Genomic DNA, 22,919 nt, shown 5'->3' with positions numbered 1-22,919 from the left:
TAGTAACTAACAGTAATTTACTCTTCTTCACTTAATAGAAATGTATAAAAATTGCTGTCAACATTTCAACCCTGAGCTTTCTGTGATAGGTTTCAATAATATGGAATTGTCCTATTTACCTAGCTGAGTAAAATGAACATGTGAATAATAGAGTTGTTGATTTATTTGGTCTTTCTCTCTCTGACTTTTTTTTGCAATTTTAAATTCAGTTGCTGGAGAAGGAAAATTAAGATTGCTGGAAAAGGAATTTAAGGAGAAATTATATTTTTAATTAATATTATTTTGTCATTTCAATTCAAGTCAAGTTAAAATTTTCTTGCAATTATCATGGCAAAGGGTTGGACTGGATAGTCTTTTCCTACTGAGACCATTAGTTTGAAATGTAAAGTTCTGAGGGAGACAAAATCTACCTTCAGCTAGTTTTCCAAGTAGTCTTTTGTGTCTTTTGCAGTTTTCATGCTTCTCACTTCTTCCATTGCATCTATAAGGAATCAAGAGCCCCTAGCTTAGTCCACACTCAACAATTCTTTGGATGTGGTTGAGAAGGATGAGCAAAGCCTGAAGTTTGGAGCCAATTTTTTTTCCTATACAAAAGCAGACTCTTGACAGTAACTGGACCTTGACTATAGAGCAATCTGGCATGGATAATTATAAGAATATCTAAGACTGTAGGGTGGCATACATTGTCTCAATCATTATTTTGGTTGTTCAAGGGCAAAGTAAGGCAATTGCTTGGCTAAGGGTCATCATATAGGTTTGTGGTTGAACTTAAATATGAACCAGGAAGCTCCCAACTCATTCCCTTACCCACCCTGCTAAAAACAGTTCCCAAGATCAAAACGAGAAAGGAAACTATTTAATTTCTCATTACTTTTATCACATTTTTTGAGGGAACCATTGCAAAATTATAAAGATATTATCAAGGCAGATATGGTGACAAATAATGAGGTGCCATTAATCATGAGCACAATACACATGTTTACCTGCTATCTTGATACTAATTCTTTAAAGAAATTCCATGATGAATATATTCATTTCAAGACTAGAAAGGCATGTCTAGACTGTTTTTCTCCATTTTTATTTTCTAGTTAACACTCGAAAGAAATAATTATTGATCCAGATTATTTTTATTGAAGCATATGGGGACAATACTTAGCCTGGAAAACCATGTGAACATTGAGGAAGTCCAGCAGATTTGGTTTTTCCCATTTGTTTCAGTATACGTTGCAAAATTCCATAGTTAGAAGGAAATGTAAATACACAGCTTCCTGGTCAAAGTATGTATGTAGGTATGTGCCAAGAGATCTGAGTGGTCATTAAATCCTGATGCTCTTGAAAGAGTTTAGCGTCAGGATCAATCTTAGGAGTAACCCAGCACAGCAGGTCCAAACACAGACTGTCAGTCCCGGGATATGTTCCCCTGCTCTCCTCACAGTCTTCTTTTGAAGTGGATCAAGATGGAGGGTGGATGAGGGATGCTGGACCATATATGCGCACATGTGAATATCTTAATATAACTATAAGCAAATTTGCATGTGCGCATATGAGTTCCAGTTCATAATGGAGGGATTAAAAAAAAAACCTTCAGTCTGATCTGTCTCTTCTCCCAATTCTTAATTCAATCTCTGTTTAAGATTATACAATGTAAAAGCATATGCTTTGCATGATTGCAGGGATATACAGTCATGCAAAGGTGCACATTTTTCAGCCAGAATCGAATTTTAAGCACACCTTTTTAATGCGTGTTTTCAACCTTTTAACCTAATCCCTCCTGCACTTTAGCTAGCCATCATTAAGTCACACCCCCTCTCTTTTAACCCCCTTTACTTCTGGATTTTACAGCATGTATAGAAGGGCCCATGGCCCTGTAGAAGCTACTGCACTCTATATCCCATCAACCCCACCCCTGTGGCTCGTGGATAGGAATGTTGAAAGTTGTATTTCAGCTAAATCGAAAAGATGACAGATGAATAAGGCAACAGTCGTACTCTTAAAATTTGTGAGAAACTGGGTTTGTACAGTTTTCATATTTACAGGGCAATCGTGTGCTTACTCAAAAGTCCCACTTGGTTCCATAAGTATTTTGAAGAGCTCCATAGCTCCCAAAGTGTAGCACTATATGAGCTGCAGATTATTATTGATTCCTAAGACTATAACAAGGAACAAAACTTCATTTTATATAATCTTTTTACAGTAATTGATTTACAAGAGCATAATCTTGTCATAATCTAGTCAGTTGCCTTTTGCTGGAAACATGCAGCAGACCACCAGTTTCTGTGGTACATGCACTATACATACAGTAATGTTTTTGCAATAACTTTCCCATCTAAAGTCCTACACCAGGACTAGGAAACACAATGTTCACAAGCTGTTTGTAGCACCATTTCGATCCCTACTTCAAAAATGTTTTTAGCTTCCTGAATTTCCTTTAAAACAAAGTGTACATTCTTTTTGTCTCTTGTTCGCAAACAATATTTCACACAGGCAAGCAATAGTATGGAAATGGCATACATCAAGAGTGTAAACTTTGTTTTCATACCACTAGGGTGCCTTTAAAATAAAAAAGTCATTACTAATTTGGATTGGGAACAGTGCAGCTCCCAATAGCAGATGCAATACACCCACTCACACCAAGAGGCTGCCTAATCTTGTTCTATCTGTCTGTCTGTCTATATTACAATCAATGACCAGCACCAAAAAATGTACAAACATCAGAATAGGAACATATTTAGCTATTAAGAAACAATGTCAAAAACAAAGTTAAAACCCAGTATTGAATATGTCTATATTGACATAGTTTTCATGCAATTATATTTGCACATTTCAATCGCTAAGATTTCACTTCAGCTTACCATGACATAATTTGAAAACCCTGATTTAGACTGGCTTTTGTGTGTAGCTCATTTTCTTCATGTCTTGCAGCTGAAACTCTAGAAGAAAAGCCTGCAGATTCGTTGCAAGATTTGTACCGATCTTTGGAACTAGCTAGTTTGAACCCTTTGGGAGACTTTCAAATATCTACCAAAATGGAATACAAGAAATTTTTTATCAAGCGTTGCAATGATCCAGTGGTCAATGAAAAATTGCATCAGCTGCGAATTCTAAAGAGCACTTTAAAGGTGAGTTGAGGAGGAGCAAGCAAATCTCACAAAATCTTACGGTTCACTCCGGTGCTAGAAAATGCTATGGGCATAAATCACTTACAACCTCAGATAGTAGGGTTTGGTTTCAGCATTTTCAGTTCCGGTTTCCAGTTATCTTGATCCATGAACACTTCATCTTCATTTGGTTCATACAGCTGTGAATGATGGTCATGTCATTAATATTTTCATGATGTTTTAATAGTTAAGAACACAAGTTGGTTTTGGTCTGCTTTCTAAGATTTCTAAAAATTGGACCATACCCATTATGAAACCAAGGGCTTCTCTGTATTACCCAAAAACCCCATACTGAATTTGAGCAGACTACTCACTGTTTTCATGGAACACAATGATTTCCAGTGAGTATCACAGAGTCTTTTGGTTTAAACTGATTTTGTCCCACCTTTGACAAAGTTGGGGGAATACTCCAGAGTTGGCTCAAACCTCCAGAGTATCCTGGGACTCCAGGGCAGGTTGACAGTGGGATGGACTTTGATTTTGATCATTCCACTATCCAGGCTGAAGACAACTGGGATTTACACTGTACAAAATTTCCCAGTATAGTTGTGCCCCAAGTACCATGCTTTGAGAATTGCTTTTTAGCCTGAACATGTTAAATACTTTGACAGTCATGGGTTTCCCAGATGTCAGAAGAAAGTTCCACATGTCTGAAATGGAAGGCCAGAGACAACAAAGGCCTGTATAGGTTCAGCATCCTGTATCTGGAATTCCAAACTCCGAAATATTCAAAAACCCCAAATTGTCTATATGGGAAGCTGAGATAGCAACACCTCTGCTTTCTGATGGTTCAGTGTATACAAACTTAGGTTCATGTAGAATTTTACTAAATCATGTGCACTAAATTATGTGCACAAAATGTATATGACATGTAAATGACTTCATGTTTAGACAGGGTCTCATCTCAAAGGTATCTCATTATGTATTCATATGCAAATATGGGCATTCCTGTATCTGGAATTCCAAAGTTAATATAGTTTGTATGAAATATGTGCAATTTGACTACGGATTGGCCTTTAGACTATGACTCTGGATAATGTGGTTCATTGAAATGTATTTTTAATATACTTATGTTTAAATATTTAACTTATGTTTTAACTGATGTGGTGTGTTTTAAGACTCCATGAAGGTGTGATTGTAAGCCCCTTTGAGTCCCCCTCAGGGTAGAGAAAGGTGGGATATAAATAAGGTAAATAAATAATAAATAAATTCCAGAATAAAATTTAAAAATCCAAATACTTCTGGTCACAAACATTTTGAATAATGGATACTCAATCTGTAATGAAGAAAATATGCTAATCTTTAGAATGACATAAGACTCTGTTGCTTTATCTGTAACTGATGCAGACAGCTATTCCTCATAACCTCTTCAGTTTCTTGATTGGGCATATTTGTGTGTATTTGACCTCACTTTTATGTTTTGTTAATTTATCTTTTTCTCTCTTTCTCAATGCCTTGCTCTCCTCTCACCCTTTTTGTCTTTTTGAGTTACTTCCCCTTTTCCTGATTCATTCATAAACACATACTTTATTAGAAAAGCTGTTTGGAAGCTCCTTGTTTTCTTATCAGGAAAGTGCTTGGATATATGTTTAAAAATGCATTCAACAAGAACAAATGGTTTCACTCTTTTGTTCTGAGAGGGAATGGAAAGCTAAGACACAGCAGGTTAATTGTTGCTCATTTCAAATCCAATTTCTTGATGTTTTTCAGGCCAGAGAAGAAGAAGTAGCCATCATAGATAAAGTTCTGGATAATCCAGACTTGACTTCTAAAGACTTTCAAGACTGGAAACAAATGTATCTTGATCTGTTCCTGGATAATTCACAGAACAATCTCTCGGAGGACCCTGGTAATGACTCCGATGAAGCTGATGCACTTCTAGACTCTCTAGCACATACTCATTCCTACATTGAAACGCATGTATAAAAAGAAAAATATCAGGTTTTTGTTTTCACTCTGCAGCTTTCCAGATCTACTTCAGTGCACAGAGTAGCTTTTATATCAGTCTATAAGAGATCTATTTTAATGTTTCTAATATGAGTTCAGTGCAATTTCCATAGTCATTGTGTGAATAGAAACTTACATACTTTCTATGCTGCTGATGTTCACTTTATGTTTACAAACTCTGACTATGATCCAAAGGAGTATGCAGTCATGGGAGAGAACCATGATGCACAACTCTTATTGTTGGAGAGAGCAGCTGCTTTTCAAACTGACGAGAAACACATATCTAGCTTCTTTGGATCAAAACCATGTATTTATCGGTTTTTTAAAAAGAAAACTCTAAAAATAGGTATTTTGGAGGATTACATTGATTTATCGAAGGAAAGTTGGCATAAGAGCAGTATTTTACTGCAGAAAGTCATTCCGTTTCCTATTTTAGTAGTATATAACTGTTGTTAAGAGTTACATTTTCAAAGTGCAGCTTTTGTTTTGGCCAGTGTGATAATTAAACTTTTATATTTGGTGGAATATTTTAGATATTTTCATAAACTATTAAAAAGTGTAGTACTGTGATAAGGACTGCATTTTAAAGAAGAGTCAGGGAATAAGAAAAAAGGACTTTCATAATATGCTTGGATGCTTCATTTTTTACATTCTTTTGAAAGAGGATTAGCAGACAATCTATGGCACAGAATTAGTCAAGGACTAAGGGCTGTCTGTGTTTCGGTTTTGACACAGATTTTAGCACATGTAAGCTCAAGTATCTTATTACCCATTTCTCAGCCTCTTCTTACTTGTATACAGGGGTTTTTCTATTCTTAAAGCATGAACAATTTTTCTTTCAAGTCAACATTTTAACTGTTTTGAAATTATCAGTTCAAGATAATTCATGCTTTGAACTTTGAGAACACATTGACAATTCTGGGAAAAGGGAAGGGACACAAGTGTTTGGTAAAAGCATTTGTCCACTTCATACTAGCGTTACCCCTTTTTTGGTGGCTGGAATTATCAGTAAAGCACATAGGTTCAAAAGATTAGTTTCAAAAGGCATCAGATTCACACATAAACCAAATATTATTTATTTTTTAAAAAAAGTTCCCTGGAAATTCATTTAAACTTTAAAAGGAACTGCGATGATTTCAAAACAGTTAAAATGTTGACTTGAAAGAAAAATTGTGTTACTGGGACTTTCAAATATTGAATGTCATAACCGCAGATGTATGCCACATATAGTCTATTAACTCACAAGTAGCTGGACTCTAACCAGCAAAGCTGCAACCATAGTATTTTTATTTTATTGATACCATTAAGTTAGGCATTCATTCTTCAAAATCTAGATTTTAATCCCCTCAAATTGTTTGCATTCTTGTTTCTTCCACAGTCATTTCATCCTTTCATTTTAAAGTGTAGATTTCCAGTTATTTCAGATTCCAAAGCAGGTCTAGCACAAACCTTTTAGGCCTGAACTAGCGATACTGCTATTTAGAGGTGTGGATCCATGTAAGCTTGCAGTCCTGCCTCTCACCAATATGTGTTTGTTTTTGAGCTTTTCCTGAGGGAGAGCTCGTTACACTAGCAATCAGAAGACACTACACAGCCATTTTGTCTCCCCCTGCCCCTTTTCCATGGTATGAGCATACAGAAGAAGCCATGGGAAAGTGTAGGAGGTTACAAGTGGCAGATAACGATATCCAGAGGTCCCTGTAACAGTTGAAGGGTGAAGCAAGATGATCTTGAAAGGTCATCTGTAACCGTGCTATGTTTCTCATAACTAAAACTCTACTATTTGTTCAGGAGTTGAAAATGCTGCAGATTTAGCTAGTTTCAAGAGGATAATAAGATAATCTTGACCAGAGAGTTGTTCCTTTTACCTAATGTTTGGTTTGAAACTGTATCAGGAGAGGTGAAATGTGAAATTGTTTTATGTATGCGTATGCGCCTGCCTATTACAATGACTTAAAACCCCAGTCATGCTTGAATTGGAGTCTGTTGTATCAAATTGCACTGTAGTGTGAAAGGTTTGCTTTGGAGAATGGGGATCACTGAATACTCAGTGATAGGAGGTGGTAATCCCATGCTACTGTGTCAGGACTGGTGTTAATTGGATCTTGTGTTGTGTTGTAGGAAAACATTTTGGCTTCTGCTTTCTTCAGCAACTATGAAACTAAGTATATAATGGAGATAGCATCCTCCTCTTGGTGGCCTGCAAATGCTTTAGACTACAACTCCCAGAATTACTTACCATTGGCCTGGGGCTGATGACAACTGATGCCCAAAGTATCTGGAGGGCATCATGTTAGAGAGTATTAGCATACTGCCTTGATCAAACAGTGGTGCATTCCACCTAATATGTGCCCAGCGAGGGAGAGGTTAAGACAGAGTCTTTCTCACTTGACCCCAGTTACTATTTCATGACATAAACAACCACTGTATCTGGTTCCTCTCATTTTGTCCTTTCCCTCCAAAGAGTATTTTGGACTGTAGTTACCACAATCCCCCAGCCAGCATAGCAAGGCTTGTTTTGGAGTGCTGCTTTGGAGTACAGTGTTTTGAACAATGTTTCTATTTGGACTAGAATTCCGATTCTCAACATTCAGCACTTCTTGGGGGACTCTTGGAACTGCAGTTCAAAAAGTGACATTTCCAGGACCAACAGCAATAGTTTGTGATATAAAAGAGGAAAACATGGGTGAGGTTTTCTTGGGATTACTGATCAGCATAGCAAGGCAATTAATTACACAATTAACCCTTGGTTTCACTAGCCCTTGCATCTTAAATAGCAATTTCATGTTGCTTTTGACTGGAAATACTCCAAGTGATTAACTCTAGATTCTTTGCAGTGGACTCATCAATACCTCCCCCACTGTTTATTCTCACATTGCAAGAAGTTGACTGCATTTTGACAGTCCTTCATATGTCACAGAATTGGCCCTGAGATACCCAAGTTGATACAGTCAATCTCCTAATAATTGAAAATGCAGCTGAGGTTGATGCATTTACGATGAAACCTGTCTGTGCCTGACTAGGGATAGAAGCAGTAAATTCAAAACCGTATGTTTTTGCCCTTTTATCAGCACCTTGATTCTTGTCATGATTGTGCATGATTGTGCATAAATCGCCTTGTGGCTTCTTAATGCTTTTCTGCACATGTGAGGAGTTGAGATATGAGCTGATCGATACCTGGGCAAAAGAAAAAAAAAAGACAAGTCTTTTAAAATGAGTCTGTCTGAGAAGTTGTGCTTTCTAACCTGGCTTCCAGCTATTACTTGTTCAGCTCAGCGAATGTACTTTTAAACTTTTAATGAGCATTTTATGTTCTGCTCTTGGACTAAGCTTAAATTCAAAGGATAGTCCATTTCTTTTCAACTGCATTTTTTGATTGCAAACGTCTTGCAAATTTTGCACAATTGTACAGGAGAGTGGCCTTTTAAAAGCTAATTTTACGTAAATCTGTATTCTGTTGAACCTGAATGACAAACCATACATTTGTATGGAATTCCAGGTCCAGTGAAAATGTTTATATCATCTACAATATTCTGTTTGTATAAACAATTTATTGACTGCATGACTCGTTTGTTATAATTTGTGATATTTTGTATATTTCTCACATAAAATGCTTGACCCTGAAATGAATTATGATATTTCCAAGATCTAGTTTCTTCTTTTATCACTCTCTCTCTCTTTCACCATTATAGGATAGTAAAGGTAAAGGTTTCCCTTGACATTAATTATCTAGTCATGCCCATCTCTGGGGGGGGGGGGGGTGCTCATCTCCATTTCTAAGCTGAAGAAGAAGCCTCCCAGGCCATGTGGCCAGCATGACTGTGTGGAGCACTGTTACCTTCCCACCGAAGTGGTACCAATTGATCTACTCACATTAACAGCAGGAGCTCACCCCTGCTCCCTGGATTCAAACAACTGATCTTTCGGTTAGCAAGTTCAGTAGCTCAGCGGTTTAACCCACTGCACCACTGGGAGCTCCATTTTAGGATAAGGTAAAGGTAAAAGTTTCTCCTCTAGTTGAATCTGACTCTGGAGGGTGCTGCTCATCTCCATTTCTAAGACAAAGAGCTGGTGTTGTCTGTAGATGCCTCCAAGGTCATGTGGCCAGCATGACTTCATGGAGCGCCGTTAGGATGCAAATCCAATAATCAAGAAATAAAAGTGTGCTTACTAAAATAAAACTATACCCATACAAGAAAGGTGCCACAGGAATTATATCTGTGTAATACTAAAATTCTTCCATATTTTTCTGCTATAATTGGTGAGAGTATTGGGAATGCCAAAATATTATGTCGCTGTGAACAGTACCCAGCAGACAGGATTTTCTATAGTAAAATCAAGGAATATTTGGGGAGGGGTGGTATTTGGGTTGGGTAAAAGGCATTCCAAAAATCCCACTGCTGCAGGTGCTTCTTGTATATAGAAAGACTTTCCATGTGAAAGAAAACTGAAAATTGTTTATAAAACATTTGAATTGCTTCTATTTCATTTTGGTTCATCGTACACATGTTGAGAAGCTGTGAATACACAAGGCTTTCCACACTGTGTACATGTCCTGGTAAGGCGTGACCACCACAGCTTCAAATGTACATACATAGGCTAATATAAAGACATGTTTGATTGTATGCTTTATTTTGTCAGTTAATTGCCACATCACATAGTCCCACAAAGCCTTTACGTTGGCTTATACCATAAAATGAAATACCATAAACCACAATATCTTACATCATCAACAACAAACCAAGATAGAGTGAGGAAAGAGCAGACTGGCAACAGATAAAACCCAATATTAGAAGCTCCTTGATTAGAAACAAGTGTAATTTCCTTTTTAAAAAATCTCCTCTTGTAAACTTTTTTTGTCTTATACTGAAGCAGTCCCCTTGTATGAGAAGAATGATGTAAGACAGGGTTCATCTAAACTGTGAAATCAATGCAGTTTGACAGCACTTTAACTGCCATGGCTCAATGCCGTGGAATCTGGGAGTTGTAGTTTGGTGAGGCACCAGCACTCTTTGGCAGAGAAGGCTAAAAACCTTGTAAAACTACAACTCTCATGATTCCATTGCATTGAGCCATGGCTATGGTATCAAACTGCATTAATTCTAAAGTATAGCTGCACCCACAGTGGACATAAGTCCCTGTGCATAAGACCCTTGAAAGATCAAACAGGTTGCAACACTGAACACCAGCAGAGGCTTCGGCATGAACATAAACTCCTCTACCCATCTGGCTATGCAATACTGGGGCAGAGTGAGTTCGTGCCAGCATGTTCTCGGGACTCAGCTGTCAGGCAGTTTTCATGACGACCTGTTGCTATGCGACAGTTCTCTTGCTTGCACATTGGTGAAGACAGTGTTCTGAACTGCCAAAGATAAAAATTCAACCTCATCTTGTAAGATTGTCTAGCTTGAAACAGATTGTCCCGATGTATTCATTGCACTCATTTTCTCTAAATGTGCTGTTCCCAAACATCTATACTGCGTGGCATTTCAGACTAAAAGCGAGATCCTGTAAAATGAATTTAAAATGCATATAACATATAATTTATATCACTCTTCCCACGCTGAAATCATAATGTGTAAAGTCTATTAGTTATTGTCACATAAAATTAGACCATTTATAATTATTTAACCTAGCAAAAATGCCTTTTAATACATTATCACTAACTCTCAAAATAAACAAGTATGGTATATAATACATGCAATCATCAGTCTTTATTAACATTCTGTAGCCTTGTGGGAATGTTAAGAAGCCAGAATTTTCCCACTAGTATGATCCGGTATATAGGGTGTCCTTTCCTGAATTGCTATAATTGGGGAGAGTGTGGGTGCAAGTAGTATTCATTCCTATTAACATTAAACCTTTTGATAATATTTTCCTTTTAATTTAATTTAAAGTACTGCTATCATTCTTCTTGCTGTAAGATTCAGCTGCTCCATAAATTTCACTGATAAAAACTTGGAAGCAGCGGAAACGGCTTTTGAGGATTTCTATTTGAAAATACTTTGAAAAAATACCGTCTCCAATTTGAAATTTCAGCACCACTTAAAAAGCAAGAACTATTGCCTTTTAATTTTTTAGACTTTTAAAAATAATTTTAAGCCCTTTTAGATTATCTGTATGGATCATATTTCAGTAAGGTGTAACCCCAACATTTGGTCTCTTTTGTTGTTGAATGTCCTGAGTTTCTATCAGTTCAGAAAGTTGTAGCACAGCACATTGTAATCCATACCAAGGCAAGGAGGCTTTGCAGATTTCTTCCCAGCAGTCATTGTCTATATCATAGCCCACCACATCCTGAGTTGGGATCTCCCGGGAATCTTGCCATTTTTTCCCTCCAATGAGAAGGGCAGTTTCCTCCACTACGGCTAAACCATAACTAAATCGATCATAAACCAATGGCCTTAAGCGAGTCCATTGATTCTGGTCAGGATCATATTTTTCAATTTCAGAAAATGGCTCATAAAATCCTAAAAATGTGAAAATGGACTCTCGGATTGTGGCCATCTGATGCCCAAATCGAGCAATGCTCATTGGAGCTTGCTTTTTCCATTGCCCTTCTACCGTACTCAATGCGTACAAATCCTTACTTGTATTACTTTGATCCATGTATTTGCCACCTGATATATAGGCAGTGTTCTTGCAAACAGTGCCAGCGTGACCATGGATTTTGCTTGGCAAATCTTGAACTTTTGTCCAGGTGTCTTGGCTAATGTTGTAGACTTCAACAGAAGAATGGAATGATCCATTCTCCCCTTTGCCACCAATTGCAAGGATCCTGTTTTCTAGCACACAACAAGAAAATAGGCATCGCTTTTCCAGCATCCCAGTAATTTGTATCCATTTGTTAAATCTAGGATCATATCGATGGACCCTGTTTGTAACAATCAAAGAGGGACTTTGGCAATCACTCTGTGAATTTTCTGTCTCACCGCCTAGTACATAAAGGAAGTTACCAACTGTACACACGCAATGATTTTGTATCCTGTCTGGCACTTGTGTTAAAATTTGCCATTTGTGGTTGTAAACGTCGAATGCTACCACATCCCTGAAGGGCCCTGCATCTTCAATCATACCTCCAAGCAGGATAATCCTTGTCTTCTGATTTCTCATGGTGCTGTATTTATCTTGCAGGAGAGGTTGTCTTAAAATGAGTGAATGATAATTTATTGCTTTTATAATTAAGCATTTAATGGAAGCTGTCAGAGGCACTTCGGACTGAGTGTAGGTTTTTCTCAGATCTTCAACTGGAATGAGACCATATCTTATGTGCTCCAAAAGGCTAGTTGTGTGCGTTAACCTCAATTTGTCATACTTCAGCCACTTTAGTAATAAATCTAGCAAAATTGACTCTTTCACCATGGGCACATCAGGAGACTTGACTATTCCCTTCAAAGAGTGAAAGTTCAGTTCTAGCAACCCTGCCAAATCCAAATCCAGAAGTTTCCAGAGATTAAAAATTAGATACTTTTCCGCTGCAGATAAAGCATCTGGAAGATAGAATTTTGCAGCAATATTGGCAGAAAAGCAGCAATTCTCCAGAGTCAGATTATTAGCTAGGAATTGGCTGCACAAGCCAATTGCTTCAGTCACTTGCAAGTAAGTAACAGCTTCCAAAGTATCTTCCAAACTGGCAAAAGACAAAGGCAACCAAGAGGTATAAATGAAATCCAAAACATGTTGCAAACCAGTTGCTGAGATGACTTGCAGGTGAATAATGGCAGCCTTGGATTCTTTGGTATAGCTCTTGAACATTGCCCTGAAGTAATCACTGGAACAGGCCAGCAGAGACTTGTGAGCAGGGAATTCATTTTCTTTCACCTTCAATAAAATGTCGCAGAGCAAGCCTTCAGCTCGGAGGGTTTGATACTGTGAGAGCACAGCGCTACAATGTCCTTTGCAGTAAGACAGGAAATAATTCATTGTAGAGAGCAAAATGCTCTGAGTCTCTTTTTTTAAGCCAATAATAAGGGAAGGGAAGAAGCTGAAGCTGTGCTTTAAGTCAACTGTGCAAGGAAGTTTTTGAAGAACAAGCATCAATTTCCTGGGCTGGTGACAAAAAGCCCACTTAATAATCTGACATCCCTCTCCAATTAAGGCTCCTTTTAGTACATTGTCTCATGCATTCATTCATAAAGTCGATTCTAGTCATAATCTTCAGGCATTCATTTCTCTCACCTCCATTTCCTGCTTAAGGATAGATGGTCCACAGGAGATGGGATGACTTGCTTGGACAGCATCAGGTGACAGAGTTGAGCGATAGATGACATTAAGTGATGTTTTGCCAGCTCAGATATTTCTTATGGCTCTTCTTTCTCTTTAAGAAGATTAAATAAGTCTTCTGTGGCTAATCATGCATGAGGAAAGACAGAAAGAGGGATGAACTTTGCTGGAGCTTTTGTCCAAGCTCTGTATTTCACTCTTAGATAAGTTTAGCTCTTATTCCCCCAGGACTAAGAAGCCACGTATGGAGATCACTCCTCGTAGGAAATCTCAGCTGAAAATAAAATCAGCACCTCCAGATTAGAGTGGGAGGACTTTGTGAACACGTAGACCTTTTAGCCTGGGAGCAGACAAACAAGCAAAATATGAGGATTAGTCAGTGGTTTAATCTGACATGCATTTTGGACCTCTTTAGTTCATATGATATCACCATAAGGCACAGAGACCAGAATAGAAGGCAAACACTAGCTCTCTTGTCATAGCTGTCCAAACGTTGAACTGAGATGGGCAGGAGACCAAGAGAGCAATGGAGGAGAGCAGTAATGTTACAAGGACTGCCAGCCAAAAACTATCTGACATTGAATGACCCATATGGAAATCATGTGGCAACACATTTCTTCAGTAGGGTGGCAAAAATAGAACTGCAGTTATGTCATAGAAAGCAAGATCTGTTTATTGTGGAATCTTGGCATAACTTGAGTTCCAAGATAATAAGCAGAAAGGTTGAACTTTTTTGGCGAGTTCATGAGAGTGTGAATTTGAACTGGCCAAACAAATGTTGCCAAATTAAATACAAGTGGTCAAAGATTATTGGTTATTATCACCTGGGGCTTTGAACTTCCAGTTCCTCTGAAAGGCTAATAGCAGTCAGACATCTTAGAAGCTAACTTCCTTGTTAAGTACCTTGTGATCTATTGGAAAGATATTCTATTTCACAGCTTTAATTCTCAAACCATAATGGAGATGTACAAACAAGAAGGCTGAAACAAACTTGAGAACCATTATTTTCAAGCACAAAAAGGATATTTAGAAAGAGAATCTCTGGTTCATCCCTACTGGTAAGTTTCATTTTTCCTTAGCAGTTATTAAAAGGCTGTGAGAGTTTATTATGTCATTTCTTCAGCTAGGTAAGTTATAAAGTAACTCCACTTATCATACATTGTGTTCACATTTCCTGGGAGGATCTAAGTTTCAAGCGTATGCATCTCTATTTTTTAGTAAAAGTGTTTGTCATATGATAAGAAGTATATGCCCTTTTTCTGATCTGGTGTTTTTCTTGCTGCTTTGGTGTGTTAGAATTGGCTGAACAGTGGGAAAGAAATCAAGACACATAGCTGCGGCATTCTGTCTCCTAAAGAAGAAACAAATGCTAGAAGAGTGATATGATGCAGCTGTTGCAGGGCTATGCCATTTTCAAGGGTTCATAAAAACTCCACATTTGAATTTAGTGCCATGCAAAAAAAGAAATTCTTCCATGTATCTTTCTTCAGACAATTCTCGCTCAATTTTGTAAGAACCTATCACAAGGTATTCTGGGACCAAGAGTGTGTGATTCACCCAAGGTCATCCACTGAGTTTCCACAGCTGATTGAAGAACTGAACCTGGTGTCCAGAGCTATTGGTCAGTGCTCTGCTCCACTAGAATAGCCCTAATAATAAAATGTTGATTCACCATTCAACAATGATTGAGTGGCTCTTCTCTTGTTGGGACTACTGAGAGAATTCAGGCTGAGATCTTTAGTGACAATCCTGAAATGTAATATTTTGGAAACCCTGAGCAAGGAGCTGCATCCTGAAAGAATGGCCACTGGTTTTTAACCAAAAATTATTTGAAGGCACTTTTATAAGAAACACTGTTTGTTTTCTCATTCCTATGGAAGTAGAAGGTTCTACAAACATCACACGTTATCATAATTGTTGCTGCTTCTGGGGCCACTTCTTTATAAACCCTTCAACGGCATACTCTCAAACTGCCTCAATTTGGCAAGGACAGTCCAGTTAATCCTCTGCTGTTCCCCTTTACCTGTTGCTTTTGAAATGTCATGGTTTCTCTTTTCCTCTCACATTATCCTTTGTCCTAATTGTGCTTCAGTTGTATTTTGCTTCAAATTGAATTTGAAGTGAAAATGCTGTTTGAACTCAGCCAGTTCAGCAGTTGAGAGAGGAGAGGAGGTGGACGAATCTTGCTGTTCCCAGTAGGTACATTTGGTGGGTTTTCTTTCTTTTTCAAAATTCCTTTTCTCAGTACCTATATTCTAGGGTTTCTCTGCTTAAATTAATAGTTTTGTAGGCTCTTAATACACTTGGCCCTCTTGTTGCCAGCCACATACTTTTTGACCATACTCACATATTTCACATGCGAAATATTGGCAACTACATCCTTGTCCCTGTGAAAGATTCAAATGATGGTCAGGCTGCCAATACAGTTAATGTTACTGGCACTTTGGTTGTCCGGGGGGGGGGGGGGGGGGGACGAGACAACTCTTTAAAAGGTTGTTATCAAGGGTGACCCGCCTGTTCAAAAGGTAGTTTATAGTTAGGGAATTTATAGTTTTGCGAAGATCACCAAGGCTGTAATGATATAATAAGGGTTAAGTCTTGAACAGTTTGCAAAACAACTAACAACCACAAGAAGGACCCCTTCCCGTGTTAGATAGCATGTACATTTAATCAAGGTTTTATATATTATATATTTATACCAGGCGTGGCTAAGTAAAATACTGGAATCAATCTCACAAAAGGTATTTGACCTTTGATTGGCCTGAGCCAAGAACTAATGACTCTGCTAATTGTTTCCTGCCCCAGTCAATGACTCACAAACAAAAAAGACTCCAATGCCTTTATCTAGAGTTGGGCTGAGAAACATTTCCATATCTAGGCTAAAAGTTACCAAAGGGGAAAAGCCACATCAACAATATATTTTATAATCCTGCCCTTATTACTCAAATCCCAAAATGTATCTTCTCTGCCTATTCTTGCCTCTCTGTATAATCTTTGACTCACCTTTACTGTCCCCTTGATGCTGATGCTGGTCCCTACTAAAACATATCCTACACACACACACACACACACAAACTGTTATCCACCAGATAGTTTTCATAATTATCCCAAGCCCCATTTTGCTTCCTCTTCCCTTTGCTATTCATTTCCACACTTTCTCTCTCCCATCAACTAACCAACCCCATAATTTTCTCCCTTGTGTCAGATACCCTATCCCATCACCTGAGTCAACCCAGACCCCCTGTGGATCTCCCTTCTTCACCCACGGGTCCTTTCTGTGTGTTTTTTCCTTCCAAAGGGAGGTCGGCCTATCTAATATAGATTTCCTCACCTTCCTGGGACCCCTGTGTGGATGTTCATCTGTTCTTTTCTAATATTTCATGTTTCTTCCTGCATGGGTGTTTATATGTTTAATTATTTATGCTTTGTATTATATAAAATTATTGGAGAAGCTGCCAGCTTAGCCCTGCGGTTACCTTTCGCCTACATTTTCCTGTCCTGGAAAGATCACTCAACATCTTGCCAGGCTTCATTTGTTTATGATTGGATTCAATCAGCTATGTCAATATAACCCATAGACCCAGGTGATACAAAGGACTATTGCAGCTCTGAGGACAAAACACCCTTTGTGTTGCTGCTTGAACAATATGTGAAAATTATCATTGGATATGGAGTTCGCTGTCACAGGAAACCATGCCATCGTCTCTCCAAAATAGAGTCATTTCCCCTTTATTTTGTTCTCAGCAACTGAACATTTATTCCTCCAAAGATGGACAATGCTTTCTGCATAAGTTAAATGGCCTCCAGTGCCATGGGTACTAGATGCAATCAAGATTACCATCTAAGTGACAATAAAGGTTCTGGGGACCTATTCGGTACATTGTGCTTCTCATGCCAGGGATATTTAATCCCATTACAAGTAATTTCTTCACACATTGTTCTGGGGCCTGCCAGCCCCTCTCCAACCATTGGACAGAGGGAAATCTGCATCGGAAGCAGGTTCTCTCATTTGTTGAAGCACACCGAACTCCTGCCTCTACAGAGAGTCCCTGCTGACGTCATGCCAACTCAGGCTATCATGGGAAAGCTGGGTCCAGCTGGGGACCATGAGAACTTTGAATCTGAAATGTATAAAATGCATGTTTTACTGTACAATGTATCTCAGCTTACTTTGGCAGGATACTGTGGGCTGAGATCTCAACGAACTGATTGAATAAACCTCACAGGCGTCTCTTCACATGGTAGACTTTATTTCAGCCTTTTTTACTTGCCAAGCGCATAGATCTGCATGCAGCCCGAATCTCACTATTTGTGGCTGCTCTAAATTGCTCTATTTCAAGGTGAAAAGCAAAGCTGGGGTGTAAGTCCTGCTAATAGAGAGCCACATCTTTGAAAAAACACTGTTGGTTTCACCTGTAAGCTTAAGAAATGGGTGTGCCAGAAGAAGGAAAAAGATCTATTTTAGGCTAGCTTTCCTTTTAAAAAATCTAACCTGGCTGCTCAGCCTGTGATTGTGTTTAAGAATCAGGATGCTTTAGATGTGGGGAGTGATGACAATGAGTTTCAAGATGGCAATGGTCTGGTCAATGATACTGATGCAGAGAATGACCAGGAGATCCCTGACCAAAGTGTAGTTTCTCATGAGAATGTCCCTGAAGGGTGTGGGGATGATGGTGTGCTCCCTGAATTGCTACCAGAGAATTCCCATGATTTGGAGCTTGAAAACAGCTCAGCACCTGGCCCAGCTGCAGAAATTAATGAACAAATAAATAGATTGGAGGAGATTAGTCAAAATTGAAGAGCCAAACAGTGGCTTTGGCATTCTACCAGGCTTGGAGAGAGAAAGATAAGAGACTTGAAGCTAAAGTGAAACCAATTTTTGACTGCTTGGGACATACCTTAACAAGGAGATAAAAGTCCCAAGTATAGGATATGTAGTCAGATGAAGCATCGTTTGGAATCAAGTCAAGTTCTCGTCCTGGTTTCTTGGAAGCTTTGCTTGGAAAGATTCATGCTTAAGTGCTTTTGTTTCATGGTTTTGATTCTTGAATTCTATGATTTTATATTCCTGCCTTGGATTCATGTTTCTTGGTTTCTTGAATTTTATTAGAGAAGTTTTTGTCTTTGCTTTTCATGGACTTTGATGGACTATTACCCTGGACTACTTTGTTCCGGCTTATCTTCCTGCCTATTTGGATTTACCTATTTCTTTAAAGTGCTTTTTACTTTACTGCTTTTTAATTATCTTCAATAAAGGGATTGTTTTCCTACTCAACTGCATGGTGTTTAAAGTCAGAGGGCTTTTCCTGATCTGGAGTGCAACACTGGCTTTGAGACATCTTTCAGCCTTGCTCTCTAAGCAAAATTGTAACCTAGCTTTATTTATCACCATTAATACAAAACTATCACTATTTTTTTTAAAAAAAAATATGGAGGTGCAGAAGTCTTCAAACTAGAGTACAGAGTGAAAATGGCAGAGGACTCCAGTACCTTTAATGCTTGTGCAAAAGAGGGAATTTCAGCAGCTTTTGCTTGTCATTCAATTAAATACCAAGGCTCACCTGCTGACATTCCCTTCTCTGTGAGACCATTAAAGAAACAGGAGCCCTTTCTAGTTTTCAATCTGACAAGCCTAATTCAAGTGTGCTACTCCTCCTCCTCTTCCTGCCTCACTGTCCAGTTCAATCACAGTATGACATGTTTGCATTTTTATGATCTACTTGCATGTTTTATTGTTTCTTAGGACTGGTTCCATGTCTTTTGTGGGATCAATTGGTGATTTGCATGCCAAAATAAGCATTTGTATACTGAAACAAAACTTGTTTATAATCTCACACACTGTCCTTTAATGGGCTGGGGTCACACAGACCTGCAAGTCTCAAAGCTCAGTGTGCATCTCATGAAAGGAAATCAAATCACATAATGCAAGGAGGAACTTGGCTGTAATGCTTTCAGACTCAGTGTAGGGAGGGGCGGTGGCTTAGTGGCAGAGCAGACAGATGGCATGCAAAGGTCAAAGGTCTGATGATTACTGGCATCTTGAAGCAAAAGGATCAGGTAGCAATCTCTAAAGAGATTCTTTCTGCTGGAGAACCTGGAGACTGGCTGTCATTCATAATAGAAAGCTAGAGGGGCAGCTAAGTGTAAACCTGTTTTTTCCCCTGTTTATCTATTAGATACTACTGTCATTCTCATGACCATCTCTCAGGATGTCATTCTGTGTACCATTTTGGACATATTCTCAGGGACGTTTTCCCACTTCACAAACCTTAGAATATCTGTGAGTTACTTTGGGTGCCATTGTTATGACAGGCAATGTGGCATGTTGACATTATTGATAAATTGACAGTGAATATATGGTTACAAATTACCAGTCAATTTGCGGTGGCCCTATGAATCTCCTAGGGTTTTCTTAGGCAAGGAATTATTCAGAGGAAGCTTTATCAGTTTCTTCATTGGAAATATTGCCTATAGCATCTGGCATTTGTTGGCAGTGTCCCATCCAAATGCTAATCAGGGCAGAACCCAGGTCACTTCCAAACTCAGATGGGATCTGGCATCTTTGGGGTATTAAGGCAAGCCTTAGTACCATGTTTTTAGAAATTCTGCATGGCAGGGGATTGGACTGGATGGCCCTTGTGGTCTCTTTCAACACTATTTTTAGAACACAGAGTTGACAGAGGCCACAAGGGCCATCCAATCTTCTCCCCTACCATGCAGAATTGCACAGTCAAAGCACTTATCTTGCCGACATTCAAATGTATGAGCCATGTAAAAGTTTCTGCTCAAAATAGATGCAGTGGGTTGGACTACATGGAGTTGTATGGGGCTTTGAGAGTATTGGAATCCATTCCACAGATAAGTTATGTGAGGAAAGGGCACACATCACTCACTCTACTTTGGGAGCTGGGGAAATGGGTTTGGCTGTGTGTACATGATTCAGGAGTCACATGTAGATAAAGGATTTAAGCATTCTCAAAGCTATCTGAAGTTTCCTCAGAATAAGTCCTTTTTATTACAGCTGTGCTCCCTTCTTTAAAAGATGAGGGAGGGAGAGAGTATGCCCAATGCTGAGGATAGGAAGAATTCAGTTATTTATTTATTAACATTATATGCCACCCTTCTTGCCCAGAAGGGGACTCAGAGCGGCTTACAAGTAATATGTAAATACAATATATTATATTATTAGCATAGCACAATATTAGTATTATATACTTTACTTACTTAGGCGATCCCTCGCTTTCTGAGGATGATTGTCTTCCAATATTCTTGTGGGTCCGTATGTGGCTGTGGAGCCCTATTCTTGCTCTGCATCTTCTTCCGCAGTGAGGGCATTGGTTTCCAGGTGAAAGGCGGTCTCGGCCAGGGTTGGCTTGACGCGCCTTCCTCTTGGCACGTTTCTCTTTTTCACCCTCCACTCGTGCCTCCTCAAATTCTGCAGCACTGCTGGTCACAGCTGACCTCCAGCTGGAGCGGTCAAGGCCCAGGGCTTCCCAGTTCTCAGTGTCTATGCCACAGTTTTTAAGGTTGGGTTTGAGCCCATCTTTAAATCTCTTTTCCTGTCCTCCAACATTCCATTTTCCGTTCTTGAGTTCGGAGTAGAGCAACTGCTTTGGGAGACGGTGGTCGGGCATCCGGACAACATGGCCGGTCCAGTGGAGTTGGTGGCGGAGGACCATCGCTTCAATGCTGGTGGTCTTTGCTTCTTCCAGCACGCTGACGTTTGTTCGCTTGTCTTCCCAAGAGATTTGCAGGATTTTCTGGAGGCAGCGCTGATGGAATCGTTCCAGGAGTTGCATGTGATGTCTGTAGACAGTCCACGTCTCACAGGCATAGAGCAGGGTTGGGAGGACAATAGCTTTATAAACAAGCACCTTGGTATCCCTACGGATGTCCCGGTCCTCAAACACTCTCTGCTTCATTCGGAAAAATGCTGCCCTTGCAGAGCTCAGGCGGTGTTGTATTTTGGTGTCGATGTTAACTTTGATGGAGAGGTGACTGCCAAGGTAGCGGAAATGATCAACATTTTCTAATGTTACACCATTAAGCTGTATCACTGGCATTGGAGAGGGGTTGGCTGCTGCCTGCTGGAAAAGCACCTTGGTTTTTTCAATGTTCAGTGACAAGCCGAGCTTCTCATATGCTTCTGCAAAGGTGTTTAGAGTGGCTTGTAGATCTTCTTCTGAATGCGCACAGACGACATTGTCATCAGCATACTGGAGTTCTATAACAGATGTTGTTGTAACCTTGGTTTTGGCTTTCAGTCTACTGAGGTTAAACAGCTTGCCATCTGTCCGATAGATGATTTCCACTCCGGTGGGAAGCTTCCCATCAACAAGGTGAAGTATCATAGCGATGAAGATGGAGAATAGAGTTGGGGCAATGACACATCCCTGTTTGACACCAGATTCCACCTTAAATGGGTCACTTTGGGAGCCACTGCTGTCCAAGACTGTTGCCATCATGTCATCATGGAGGAGTCGCAGGATGTTCACAAATTTGTTTGGGCACCCAATTTTTTGGAGGATGGTCCAGAGAGCGCTGCGATTCACTGTGTCGAATGCCTTTGCAAGGTCGATGAATGCCATGTACAGAGGTTGATTTTGTTCTCTGCATTTTTCTTGGAGCTGTCGTGCAGTGAAGATCATGTCCACAGTTCCTCTGGAGGGGCGGAAGCCGTTCTGGGATTCTGGGAGGGTGTCTTCTGAGAGGGGCAGAAGGCGGTTTGCAAGGATTCTTGCGAGGATTTTCCCAGCGGAGGTTAGAAGGGAGATACCTCGATAGTTTCCGCAGTCTGTTCTTTCCCCCTTTTTTTGAAGAGGGTGATGATGGTGGCATCCTTGAAATCTGCTGGGATTTTCTCGGTCAGCCACACTTTTTCTATGAGCTGGTGGAGTTGTTGTGTCAGTTCAGGTCCTCCCTCTTTAAAGATTTCCGGTCCACTGGCTTTGTTATTCTTTTGTTGGCTGATGGCATTGCTGACTTCTTCCAGACTAGGCAGTGCTGCAAGCTCATCCCTTGTTTGTTGTTGCGGGATTTGTGAGAGGACCTCTTCGGCCACATTGGAGCTGCGGTTCAGGAGGCTTTGGTAGTGTTTTTTCCAACGTAGTGCAATTGAATTTGGTCCTTCGGGAGTTTGGTTCCATCTGTCGCCCTAGGGCTGAGAACGGCGGTCAACAAAAATGCAGTAAATCTGATGAGCGTAGAGGATGTATGCCATGGTTTCTTGGTCCATAGATGACCTTTGTGGCTTTGAAGAATCCCTGAGCATCATGGGTATCTGCCAGGTGTTGGATTTCTTCAGTCTTCTTTGTCCACCAGATGTTCTTGAGTTCTCTTGTCCTTCTTTGGACTTCAGCTTTTGCACTGGCGTAGATCTTTTTCTTAGCAGCACAGTTTATGTCTCTCTGCCATGTTTGGAAGGCTTTCCTTTTCTTGTCAATTAGCTGTTGGATCTCGATGTCATTTTCGTCAAACCAATCTTGATGTTTCTTGGTTTGATATCCAATAGTTTATTCGCAGGCTGTGATGATGGAGGTCTTCAGTTTGTTCCAATGTTCCTCAACATTTTCGGGGTGTTCTGTGGGTAGA

The 22,919-nt window shown here is 39.6% G+C and overlaps 2 protein-coding genes across 6 annotated transcripts in view; one reads left to right on the top strand and one right to left on the bottom strand.

Annotated features, from left to right (window-relative positions):
* Nucleotides 1-22,919, top strand: part of CNKSR2 (connector enhancer of kinase suppressor of Ras 2) — a 211,685-nt gene that overhangs the window by 163,311 nt on the left and 25,455 nt on the right. For 4 of the 5 annotated variants that reach the window (XM_067466777.1, XM_060770096.2, XM_060770095.2 and 1 more), the window contains 2 exons: nt 2,923-3,119; nt 4,869-8,750. The exons of the other annotated variant lie outside the window; for it this stretch is intronic. In XM_067466777.1, the coding sequence (XP_067322878.1) occupies nt 2,923-3,119; nt 4,869-5,084 (413 nt within the window). In that variant the 3' untranslated portion in view covers nt 5,085-8,750. Of the gene's footprint in view, nt 1-2,922; nt 3,120-4,868; nt 8,751-22,919 lie in introns of those variants that run through there. 5 annotated transcript variants of the gene reach the window in all.
* KLHL34 (kelch like family member 34) lies at nt 11,197-13,149 on the bottom strand. Its single transcript, XM_060770097.2, has one exon. It carries the CDS (start codon nt 13,140-13,142, stop codon nt 11,238-11,240), a length of 1,905 nt encoding a protein of 634 aa, XP_060626080.2. The 5' UTR covers nt 13,143-13,149; the 3' UTR covers nt 11,197-11,237.

Source organism: Anolis sagrei, chromosome 3, assembly GCF_037176765.1.
Source record: "Anolis sagrei isolate rAnoSag1 chromosome 3, rAnoSag1.mat, whole genome shotgun sequence".
NCBI lineage: Eukaryota > Metazoa > Chordata > Lepidosauria > Squamata > Dactyloidae > Anolis > Anolis sagrei.
Note: the sequence above shows the minus strand (reverse complement) of the source record. Positions and strands in the feature narration are given on the sequence as shown.